Below are 11,640 nucleotides of genomic sequence, written 5' to 3' on the forward strand. Positions count from 1 at the left end.
ACTTCTACTGCGGTCTTGCCATAATTTTCTTACTCCCAGAATGGCACCGCGCGCACCGTACATTGTGCCGGCGCTCAAGAAGCACACGGCGACGGTCATCATGGCCCATGGACTGGGCGACAGGTTAGCTGCTTGCTGTGGTACTAAGCCATTGACTCTTGACTGACTTCTACTGCCTGTTCTCTTAGTGGCGCAGGATGGTAAGATTCTCTTTTTGAGGAGGTTTTGTCGGAGTGGTCTAGTTGACTCGTATTATCACAAAGGATGTCTCTTGCTCAGAACTGGCGTCGCCGCGGCATGTTCGATGAGGTGGCTTTCATCTTCCCAAACGCGCCTATGATCCCAATCACAGTGGTATGCTGAGATGATTCCTATGTCATACAACTATTTGCGGAGTCGCGGTTAATTGTTTGTTAAATCAGAACTTTGGAATGACGATGCCTGGATGGCACGACTTGACGAAGATTGGGCGCGATGTGAGATACCCCTTGCTTACTTTGCCATTGGAGATGAGATCTATTTTCTAACATATTTATCGCAATAGCTCGATTATGAATCAGCCATTCGGCACCAGGACGAGCCGGGTATCCTTCGATCTCGCGAATACTTCAACACTTTGATCAAGGAACAGATTGATAAGGGCATTAAGCCCTCACGGATCGTTCTGGGTGGCTTCTCCCAAGGAGCTGCCATATCCGTCTTTACTGGTATTACTTGCAAAGAAAAGCTTGGTGGTGTCTTCGGTCTGTCCAGTTATCTTGTTCTCAGTGACAAGATCAAGAATTACATTCCGGAAGATTGGCCGAACAAGAAGACTCCTTTCTTCCTCGCTCACGGCTTGGAAGATGAAGTCGTGCTGTACGACTTCGGTGATTTGTCGGCGAAAAGGATGAAAGAGATCGGCTTGGAGGATGTCACTTTCAAGTCTTATCCGTGAGTTCTCCGCATATCCGCGTCGTAATTGGTCTTTGCTTATTTTTCTTTTTCAGTGACTTGGGCCACTCCGCCGACCCGGTAGAGATTGAGGACCTGACGCGATTCCTTCAGAAGGTTATCCCTCCGGAGGACGACGGGCAGGCTTCTGCGGGATTATGACTTGATGACCATATCCAGACTCAGACTTTAGCAAGATCATATTTGAAAGATCATGTCTTCGGTGTCTTAATTTTACTGTTTGCAATCCTATTGATGATATTTAGCGCAAGAGATAGAAATATACGAGCTGTTTCTAATAAGCAGCGTTGAACATCGGCATCCTGTGATCGAGTGACACCTTCGAATGCAATGGCATAGTACTAGAACTTGCTACACTGGACTAGGTCACAGAAATTGTCTCCTTTCGCGACTCTATCATAATCATGGTCTATCATTGTGCGTCCAACCACCACAAGCCGCGCCAAATTAACTACTCGTTATTCAAAGCCCGCTTGATGGATTTCTCAATGGCGGACACCATGGCAGTAGTGTTCGCCTGGTCAAACGGGATATGATGCTTTGAACCATGGTCGTAGAAAACGGCCTTAGATGGGTCGCACATACCGTACAGATGCATACTTGCCTTGTAATACGGATCTTGCTTACCCACGATGTGCGTTGTTGGGATCGTGATGGGGTATTTCCCGTCCTCGGCAACAAGCTCTTTAAGCCCAGAGCTTTCGTAGGGTGTCGCACCGCAGATGAACACGGCGACCTTGAAGAGAGGTTTCGAATCGGTTTTGGCAAGGCTGGCCATAAGAGCACATGCGAGCGCAGCGCCCTGAGAGAAGCCCATCACGCCATCAAAGGGGCCTTGCTTCTCGATGATGTCGAGTGTGTACTCGAATGCCCGGGCAAGATCTTCGCCGGGGTAAACATCGCGGGGGTAGTGGCTGTAGAACGGGCCGTCTAGAACGCCTTCGATTTCTGTGACTTGGGTTAGAGGACTAGAGTTGTAGCAGATTGAAACTCTCGACATGTCTACGGACCGGCTTCAGGTTTGGAGGTCACTCGTCCATTGACGAATACAAACTTGTGGCCCTTACTTTCCAGCTCTTGGGTGATTCCGCCTGTGCTTGATTGTTACTGCATGGATCGATGATACCGGCAATTCCGAAAATAGTCTTTGGGCGGGGTTCAAATACCTGACTGAATCTCGAAGATCTATCCTTGACAGTCAGCCTCCTATTTTTACCATTTGCACATCCAGGTCTGATATAACATACTTCAGCGCTTGTCCCCGCGCCGTGTAGACAAAGAAAGCGCATCTTCTGCCTTTTTCCAAGCAAATTGACGTTGACCCAAGGCTAGGAGGACTAGAAGTTAAGGGCGATCTGTCTTGTTATGCGTATGCGGTAGAGTACAAGGAGTGTGAGCTGGCTGCAGCAAGGAGATGACCAGTTTCTATATGCATGACTCTCATGGCCCCCATTTTGGCTTACACGGAAACTACCTAACCACAACTTATGGGTCCTGCAGCCTGGTCGCAATCTGTAGTCTGATGCTTCTGCGTCTAACAACCCATCAAAGGACTTTCGCATAGCTGTAACTGTATAACTGGTCAGCTGTTTACATAGTAGGCTGGTAGCATCACTAGTTCTGCCCCCTGTTCGTAGTCAACATTTGTGCCATGGGAGACGAGCCTCGGTCGCCGATCCAGAAACTCTGTCCGCATATCTGAACCATGGTGGCTTCAAAGCACCTTTACCTTATCATGGACAACTGCAAACAATTCTAGCGAAAGGAGAACGTCGAGCGTCTTTGTGATAAATTTGGCTAGGCTGATATCTTTATCCTGCAATATGCCCCTTAGCGACTTTGCTTTGGCTGCCTCCTTCGCATCCCATGCTATCCTTCACCCGCTGGATTTCTACTCCAGCGTCGGCCCTACGTTGAATGAATCGACTTTCGGTCTTTTGGGCGCGTCTTTTGACCCGAAACGTGATATCACCGATCTCTCCGGCAAGGTGATCTTTGTTACTGGAGGTAACCATCAAGACCGTGTCCTTTAAGGGTCCCCTATGGTTGCCATGATTTGCTGATTCCGTGTCCTCTTTGATAGGGAACATTGGCCTTGGAAAAGAAACAATCCTTCAGCTCGCGCACCATCGTCCATCCCGCATATACCTGGGTGCGCGCAATGCGACAAAAGCTCGCGATGCCATCGCCGACATTCAGGAGCAGCTTTCGGCCCCTGCGGATATCAGACATATTCCTCTCGACCTAGCATCTTTCGCGTCGATTCGCAGCGCTGCTGAGAAATTTACCTCGGACTGCGATCGCCTAGACGTCCTGATATTAAACGCTGGTACCATGGGCAACCCGCCAACAACGACAGAAGAAGGATTTGAAGTGCAATTTGGAACAAACCATATCGGTCACTTTCTGCTCACGAAATTGCTGCTTCCGGTATTGCGAAAGACTGCTGCCAGCCCTTCCTCAACCGACGTGAGGGTAGTAACTCTGTCCTCTTTGGCCAACTGCGTCGCTCCGTCGTACGATGTCATGACATCCACGGATGCGCTGTTGGCTGCTAGTACTTGGATACGCTATGCCGCTTCAAAGGCTGCCAATATTCTATTCGCGTCTGAGCTTGCTCGCCGGTACCCGGAGATCCTCTCTGTCTCCATTCATCCTGGTGCTGTGACCAGCAACTTGTACGAGCATGCGAAGGCGTCGGATCCCGTCACGAAAGGCGGCGTTGCTGCTCTCTCACTTTTCTTTCGGTCAGTACGTTCAGGCGCTCTAAACCAGCTATGGGCTGCTGGGGTCAAGAGGGAGCTTTTGACCAATGGAGCATACTACATTCCGATCGGTGTTCATGCTAAGAACAACAAATATTCCACGGATGCGGACATGGCAAAGAGACTGTGGGAATGGACAGAGGCTCAGATCTCTGAAAAATCTGCGTCTTGAACCTCTTTCAGGCATTTCCCTAATTGACCATCCATATATACGCGTGCTCTATAATTTACACTATATATGCTCGATCTTTTCCCTCGAATGCTTGTCCAGGTGTTTCGCTCTTCCTCACTTGAACACTGATCCAAATCATGATATCTAGTTCGGTTATCATCTCAGTCTTTTGAGTATGATTAAGCTCACTCTACAGATGGAAATATGCTTTGCCGGTCTTCAGCTCTGGATCTCCACGATCTCGCGCGGGGAAGCGGGGAAGATGTCCCTGAGGACCTGGTCATCTCCACAAACCTGGTCGCTAAAAGGACTTGTCTCTGGTCAAGAATCGTTACTGCTATGTCAAACCATCCTTTCTCTTGATACCTTAATTATTGATCATGGGTCTTCGAGTAATTATCACTGGAGGTTCTGGTAAAGCCGGCCAACACGTGATCGCAGAGCTCCTTAAAGCCGGACATACAATCTTGAATTTGGACCTACTTCCTTGCCCAAATGATGAAGTCTGCACACTCAAAACTGACCTGACTGTGTCAGGTCAGGTCTTCAGTGCCATGTCTGGTCAATTTGCCTTGAGTGAACCGTTTCCACCGGGTCTTCCTCCAACCCCAGATGCGGTCATTCACCTCGCAGGCTACTCACGCAACATGCTTGCACCTGATGACGAGACCTTCCGGACAAACACGGTCTCCACGTACAATGTGATCGAGGCCGCCTGTAAACTAGGGATCAGGAAGATCATTATTGCTAGCAGTGTCACGGTGTACGGCGTGTCTTTCGCACTGGGTGACAGAGATTATCCGTCTTTCCCGGTAGACGAAGAAGTCGATGCGAATCCAACCGATACGTACGCGATTGCCAAAGTTTGCGGGGAGCGAGTTGCAAGGGGTTTCGCGGGTCGGTTCGGTACCGATATCTATGTCTTTCGGATTGGGCGGGTGATTGCACCTGAAGAATACGAACAACAACTCTTTCACAGTTACGTCTATGAACCTGCGAAATGGAAGGTCCACGGTTGGTCTTATACGGACGCCCGTGACCTAGGTCGGATGTGCGACTTGGGACTTCGGAAGTCGGGACTTGGGTTTCAGGTCTTCAACGCGACGAATGATACTATCACTAGCACGACCCCGACAGAGGAGTTTCTCAAGCAGCAATGTCCCAATGTCCCATTTACAAGACAGATGGAGGAGTTCGAGGCTCCATTGACCAATGCCAAGATCAAATCAGTCCTGGGATTCCAGGAAGAACACCCGTGGCGCAACTATTTTCCTTTCAAAGCAGAGCAATAAATCCATCAGTGAAGTAATGGACTTCAATCTAATGGAATACTCTCTCCACTTGATGTGCAATATACGTGATCAACATTTCAGGACCAGGGCATGGCGTCAGGCAGGTAGTTGGTGAGATTACCGGATTCGGTAATTGATGCGGCTTGTGAGAAGTTGAGCCACCTTCACTACTAGGCAAGACAACATCAAGGGCAGGCGCAAATTCATTCCTCTTTCAGCGTATAAATAATATGAACGATATGAATGATTTCACCATTTAGTCAGCTACATTCTTTAGCTAGGATTATAAAAATCTCCTGAGACGCCGAGTCTTGTGATAGTTGGGCCTTGAGATCATTTAGGGTTTAGCCGAGAAGCCTCTCAATTCTCCCAAGAGCCAAACCCACAACGCAACAAAAGCAACCTAAGAAGAGATGCTGATGATGATATTGTAGAATGATGGTTCAGAATATTGAAAGTCGTAGCAGTATAATGGAATTCATCTGTAAGCTTGTAGAGTAAATCCTCAGAAGCCGTCCGACGCAACGAATTAGCGAGCTCGACTCCCCACACAAACCACAACTGGAACTTTCGCGCTCGGGGAGCCGAGATGCGCATCATCAGCAACTTCAACCTCCTCCCACCAAACACCACCTCAGTCACGGTAAGTCAATCAAAACCTCATCTCAGCCCTCGTCCTTCGATCACCATTTCGACGGTGTTTTCATCAGTCTCTCCCTGCCCCGGTACCGCAACCTTGAACCCCTCCCGCTTGATCCTACCTCGCACCTCCCCTCCACCAACAGAATTGCAGCCGCACATTTTGTCCCTACCGAGTTCCACAGATCTGGATTATTGACGTCTTCTTTCTAACCATCGCGCTAGATTTAGGTTCTCTACGAACACACATAAATTACCGTCAAAATGGATCAAGCAAAGCTGGCTAGGATGCAGGCGAGCGTGCGGATTGGTACGTTTTGTTCTTTCCTTTGCATTTTCGAGGTGCTGGTGTCCGAATCGGTGGTTTTGCGGGCGGCTCGAGAAGAAGCGTTTAGAGCTTCGAGGCGCACCATTTGGGCAATGTGATGTCGCGACTCTCTCTAAGTCGACGGGAAAGCAATTTGGGTCCGCAACTGACAGCTAACATTTAATTTCTTCGTCTAGGGTACGTATAATACTTTCATCTCATCTCTCCCGTTCTCGAATCACGATCACGGCAACATTGAGAAGCCCTTTAAAAAGCGACTTCATCCACGATTGACAATACAGAACTGCGACTAATTTCATCGACAGAGGAAAGGGTACTCCCCGCCGCAAGGTCAAGAAGGTCCACAAGTCCTCCGGTGCCGACGACAAGAAGCTCCAGACCACCCTGAAGAAGATGAACGTCCAGCCCATCCAGGCCATCGAGGAGGTCAACATGTTCAAGGAGGACGGAAACGTCATCCACTTCGCCGCCCCTAAGGGTGAGTACCTGAATCCGACTTCCAGCTTCCATGTCCACCACACAGCCGGAAAGGAGAAAGCTAACGGAGTAACCGAATAGTCCACGCCTCCGTCCCCTCCAACACCTTCGCCCTCTACGGTAACGGCGAGGAGAAGGAGCTCACCGAGCTCGTCCCCGGTATCCTCAACCAGCTTGGCCCCGACAGCCTCGCCTCCCTGCGCAAGCTCGCCGAGAGCTACCAGAACATGCAGAAGCAGGCCGGTGCCGAGGGCAAGAAGGATGAGGATGAGGACGATATCCCTGACCTGGTTGAGGGCGAGAACTTCGAGAGCAATGTTGAGTAAATCTCATTTTGATCTAAAAATTGAAGAGACAGCGAGAACCTAAAGACATGATTGCATGCCATGCCTAATTTGATACACAACTCGACCTTGATCTCCAAAAAATAGGACCGGACTTTTACCCTCATATGTGTGCAGTTGCCATTAGTGCGATTCTGGTTTTACCTCCTTTGCGATGACCAATGTTATCCTCCTCGGGGTAGGGAACGGCGTTGGGCTGCGGTAGAAGACACGAATGAGATTATGGATTGAGAAACGGTTGTCCACCGCCTGAACACAAATGGTGCTCGTATCCTTCGGAGAGATAGGTCGGAGCGTCAACCGCCGAGATTCATTACTATGTAGGCGACCGATTCAAGTTGGGGTACAGCTGCTGCATGTCGGCCAATTTGCTGCATGATCTAGGTGGACCGTAAGTTGATTTGCATCTGTAGTGTAGATTTGGTGATGTCGATTATGAGGATGTTCTATTCATCTCTAACAGCTACCCTTAGTCCTCTCCATACATTACCAATGTATCATTAGGATAAAACGCGGATACGATAATGAAATGACACGTAGTGGGCTGGTATGACGCAAATGAAGCCTGGAAAGTGATGCAAAAGTGTTATCATACATAGGCAGGGTATCCGAGGACTGGTAGACATGACACCCCGTTCCTGAATCTCGTTCAAGTCGTCAGAGAAGAGGAGCTGCATCAGAGTATAGCTGGGCTGCTGTGCAGTCGAGCCACTCTGTCAGGGAGTTTCAGTTTCAGACTCGGGAGTGAGATGAATGATGTGGATGGCGGCGGCAGCAAATGGGAAGGATATCACGATTCCTCCTTAAGCCCGCAAATGTCGGTCCCTAGAATCATATCCACCATGTACCAGAAGCGCCAATAAGCGTTAGATTTATCATAATCGAAAGTTCCATCTTCACGTAGCTGGGGTCCATCTCCAACAATATCACCAGTAAACCAACTGAGGATAGGGATCGATCGTAGTACACGCTCTGTCACGGTTGGCTGCGGCGGAAGCGCTTCTGCAATAGGCCGTAATTTGGTTCGACGAACTGTGGGGATATGTGTCATGAACTCAGACTCTGGTTTTGGCTCCGAGGAAACATTGCGTTGTTGAAGGGCAGACGGTTGCTCGACTCCCGTGGCGGTGGCAGAGCTTGCAGTGCTTGTCGATATTTGTGATTGCTCTTCTTCTTGTAATTCGGCTACACCTGAGAGGTTGTTTATGGTAAACGATCGCGGTAATGTGGCCGCGCGATCTTTATCCTGCGTCTGGAGAAATGTAGTAGAATGCGAGGTGGTCAAGGTGCGCGGTGCTTTTGACTTGAACTGGGCGGCGTTTGACGAGTCTACAGGGATCGGTGCATCCTCTGCAGGTCCTGAGCCATGATACAGTTCACAGAATACCAGATGCCCATCGATCTCCTGGGGAGAGTAGAAGCATGCGCGATCCGCAGCGATCGTCGAGTCAAATGTCACCTTAATCCAGTGGAAGCCTCCAGCATAACGTTTCGATTTGCGGTTCGCATCCGCAGACAGATTGGGCCGAATGACCACGTCGCCACCACTAAGCAGTTGTGCGAAGCCACTCGCCGAGTTGGGATCACTACGAGGATAGTCCTCACAGATCAAGCCTCGAGAGATCTTCTCGTACTTATCGATGACCTTCCACTCGCCATCCTTGCTCCTGTAACCGTAAAGTATGCACTCGGTGGCGATCTTCTCGGTCTGTTTTCGCGGGTTGTCAAGGCTGGAGGACGAGGAGGACTTGGGCAGGGTATTGCGACTCTTCTCCTCCTCTTGTTGCTGAGCGAACAGCCGCCCGAACTCTGCTACATTGGGGTTTTCGCGCTTGGCTGGTGTTCCAGTACGTGTACGTGAACGAGCTTGCTCGTAGCGAGCATTTCTTCTCTTGCCAAAGGGACCGCTTTCTTCAGGTGGTCGTCGTGGGTTGCGAGCTTCACTGTTAGAATCAGAGGTCATGTTAGTTACCTAATCCCCAAATTGTGGGAGAATAATAAGTCTAGTAAATGATAAACCTCACTCTTTGTACACATAGCCCCAAGGCAAAAGATTCCCCTTGTCATCTTTAGCGCGCTCCTCCGGAGGCACAAAATGGTACTCCATGGCGACGGGCGGCGGAGGCGGCGCAAAGCTCTATTGCTGAACAAAGAAAGATGTTGGTTTTAGGGTGGCGAGCCCGGACGTGTAGAGGGATAAGGGCCTAAGAGAAGCAGAGTCCTGTCCCTGGCTGGGTATTTGTACGTTGTCTGTAGCAACACAAGCAGATTTTCATTGAGATGGATGGAGCTCTATCAAAATATTTGGTTCTTGCAATAAACAGTGCGTTAGCCCGGATACGGTCACGTGATGGTCTCCAAGTACATCTACGAAGTATGAAAGATTCAACTCTCATTATTCACCACTCAATTTGGGCTCCTCAATATACTCAATATACAGTCTCATAGGAGACTATTCGACGGATACTGACTCAAGCTGAATAGCTGAATATGGGTGACCATCTCTCAAAAGTGTTCATGTATATGCCGCACTCTCACGAGGCTCCAACAGATCTACATACCTAAATTGATTTTTAAGTATTCGATATTGCAACCTGACTTTCTATAAATGCTCTAGTCTTGCCTCAAGAACGTAATGTGTCCAACATCGCCTTCCAATCCACATACATCCCCAAACTCACCTACTTCCCGTCTGCGTCGCTCTACGTAATCGACGAGTTCCTCTAATGGGCAAGAAAATCCTGGTCCTGACTTGCAGTATGGTAAAGGCATAGGTCTGTCATTGACGATGACTCGTAGGAATATTTCGTCGGGAGAATCCCGATTACTCGTGATTGATGACGGGCATGCCATTCGTTCGATGACAATTCTGCCTCCCATAGGCAACACCGATGAAGTACGCCAGGTACGGTCCTCGGCAACATGTGTGACTGGCAAGTAAGGGTCGTATTTTGAGTCTTGTAAGATTTCCAGAGCAGTGAGGAAAGGCGCTATATCGCCGTCATGAACACTACAGGCGAAAGTTAGTATAGTGACTTTGTCTAAAATGAGAATTTTGGCGTCCGGAGAATMATGGGTAGATTCATCACCGTCAGGGCTACTGACAAGCTGAAAAACGTGGTGCCAGACTCAGGACCAGCGCGCAGTAAGGCAGTCGTGGCATTGAGCCAGAGCCAACCCATCGCACCGGCATATGGATTGCCAGGACCCGCACGATAGTAATGAATCACGTCGCGGGCGTACGCGAAATATTCCCACTCCTTTTGAGTAAATACACTGCACCAGGGACTGGATCCTCGGACAAGAGTCTCAAACCCGCACATCTCCTGCATGCTCCAGACCTCCAGGTTAGTCAACGGCCCGATTTCCTCGTTCTGTTCCTTGAGGGTGAGCCGCGCTGCTATCTCGGGAATATAGGTATTCTGGAAACGCGCCAGCATAGTGTAGCCGTTGTCATGACCGTTGTCGGCGTCTTCAATATATCTTAGGCATGTATCTCCCGGCGTGAGGGTATCCGCGTGTCGGTCGAATGTCTCAGGGATAACTTCCAGAACAACTTTATCGGTCTTCTCCCAGTCCAGACCGAAAAGACCAGACGCAAAGTACGCTGCTGTGTCAATGACGCGCTGTGAGTCGCTTGCCCAGATCCGCGTCCTCCGGCCAGGCTGTACCAGATGCTCATACCGGGTTAGGAAGCGAACACCCGTCATGAAAGCTTGCAGGGTGCCTGCGTACGGGCCGGTTTTGGTCAAGGTAAAGTAGGTCCAGTTGTTCAGGAACGATAATGAGCCGTTCAGAACGACATTCGCGTCTCTAATTCTGTTGAGAAGTGAGAGATGGCCTGCGGTCATCGACGGTTAGATTCATCCTTGCTCGCATTGACGCTCTCTTAACGACATTAGCATCATTGACATGATTGACTTACGAGCTCCGGCATTTTTTGTCGGATATCGCTCTGCGTGGCGCGACATCTGAGGATCGATTAGAAGTCTGGAGCCAGGACCACGCAGAAGAAACCAAAACTCGGAAGAGACTATACCATATGGACCTGGTTCACGGCACATCCCTCTGGCGGATTAATGCTTTGCGACTCGGCATGTCCATCGAGTTTCTCAACCCATGGTCCATATCCCCCGAGATGATAGAGAAGATTCCAGTCTCTGTGTGAGTCCTTAGAGCCACCGGAAGTAGATGGATGGATCCAAGTATTCCAACTTGGGTAGTATGGTGACTGGGAGATAAACAACGTGTTCCTGGGACAGATGAGCAGCGAACCATGGCTGTGGTAGAGGATGCTCGCGATGGCGGCTACAACCGAAAAAATTATCGTCCACAATGGACGAACATCAAACATATTATTTGGCAGGTAACCTCTAGGAAATTTGAGGCATCACAAGCTGGATAGAAACACTTGAAAGGATGAAAGACGATAGCAAAGGTCTCAAATTGCGCATGAAATATCGGCTTGCCAAGACAGGTCGCACCAAACACGGTGGAGCACAAGACTCAAGTATAGATTGCAGAGGTGACAGACATTGTTCGAACAAAGGACTGGAAAATTCCTGAACATACCGTTTAGCTAACTAGTCGATAGGGATCTCGAAAGCTACATTGGAAAGCAGATTTACGGCCAAAGCGTGACATAACATCATCAATTCAAAATGCTGCT

General features: G+C 49.3%; 7 protein-coding genes across 7 annotated transcripts; 4 read left to right on the plus strand and 3 right to left on the minus strand.

Annotated features, from left to right (window-relative positions):
* Window positions 1-40: 40 nt before the first annotated feature.
* Window positions 41-1,095, plus strand: Asppvi_009108 (palmitoyl-(protein) hydrolase; the record flags this gene model as incomplete). The annotated part of the gene is made up of 5 exons (XM_043304967.1): window positions 41-123; window positions 264-354; window positions 423-476; window positions 545-933; window positions 990-1,095. 5 exons carry the CDS (start codon window positions 41-43, stop codon window positions 1,093-1,095), a joined length of 723 nt encoding a protein of 240 aa, XP_043160902.1.
* A 310-nt stretch (window positions 1,096-1,405) lies between these two features.
* On the minus strand, window positions 1,406-1,954 carry Asppvi_009109 (uncharacterized protein; the record flags this gene model as incomplete). The annotated part of the gene is made up of 1 exon (XM_043304968.1): window positions 1,406-1,954. The coding sequence occupies one exon, from the start codon at window positions 1,952-1,954 to the stop codon at window positions 1,406-1,408; it is 549 nt and encodes a 182-aa protein (XP_043160903.1).
* Window positions 1,955-2,777: 823 nt separating this feature from the next.
* Window positions 2,778-3,891, plus strand: Asppvi_009110 (putative short-chain dehydrogenase/reductase family protein; the record flags this gene model as incomplete). Its single annotated transcript, XM_043304969.1, has 2 exons — window positions 2,778-2,961; window positions 3,038-3,891. 2 exons carry the CDS (start codon window positions 2,778-2,780, stop codon window positions 3,889-3,891), a joined length of 1,038 nt encoding a protein of 345 aa, XP_043160904.1.
* A 380-nt stretch (window positions 3,892-4,271) lies between these two features.
* On the plus strand, window positions 4,272-5,183 carry Asppvi_009111 (NAD-dependent epimerase/dehydratase family protein; the record flags this gene model as incomplete). Its single annotated transcript, XM_043304970.1, has 1 exon — window positions 4,272-5,183. One exon carries the CDS (start codon window positions 4,272-4,274, stop codon window positions 5,181-5,183), a length of 912 nt encoding a protein of 303 aa, XP_043160905.1.
* Window positions 5,184-6,086: 903 nt separating this feature from the next.
* Asppvi_009112 (nascent polypeptide-associated complex subunit family protein) lies at window positions 6,087-6,953 on the plus strand (the record flags this gene model as incomplete). Its single annotated transcript, XM_043304971.1, has 3 exons — window positions 6,087-6,132; window positions 6,458-6,628; window positions 6,709-6,953. 3 exons carry the CDS (start codon window positions 6,087-6,089, stop codon window positions 6,951-6,953), a joined length of 462 nt encoding a protein of 153 aa, XP_043160906.1.
* An 808-nt stretch (window positions 6,954-7,761) lies between these two features.
* Window positions 7,762-9,078, minus strand: Asppvi_009113 (uncharacterized protein; the record flags this gene model as incomplete). The annotated part of the gene is made up of 2 exons (XM_043304972.1): window positions 7,762-8,914; window positions 8,996-9,078. 2 exons carry the CDS (start codon window positions 9,076-9,078, stop codon window positions 7,762-7,764), a joined length of 1,236 nt encoding a protein of 411 aa, XP_043160907.1.
* A 506-nt stretch (window positions 9,079-9,584) lies between these two features.
* Asppvi_009114 (histidine phosphatase family protein) lies at window positions 9,585-10,942 on the minus strand (the record flags this gene model as incomplete). The annotated part of the gene is made up of 3 exons (XM_043304973.1): window positions 9,585-9,981; window positions 10,077-10,812; window positions 10,897-10,942. 3 exons carry the CDS (start codon window positions 10,940-10,942, stop codon window positions 9,585-9,587), a joined length of 1,179 nt encoding a protein of 392 aa, XP_043160908.1.
* Window positions 10,943-11,640: the final 698 nt, after the last annotated feature.

The sequence above is a fragment of the Aspergillus pseudoviridinutans genome (genome assembly GCF_018340605.1).
Source record: "Aspergillus pseudoviridinutans IFM 55266 DNA, scaffold_6, whole genome shotgun sequence".
Classification (NCBI taxonomy): domain Eukaryota; kingdom Fungi; phylum Ascomycota; class Eurotiomycetes; order Eurotiales; family Aspergillaceae; genus Aspergillus; species Aspergillus pseudoviridinutans.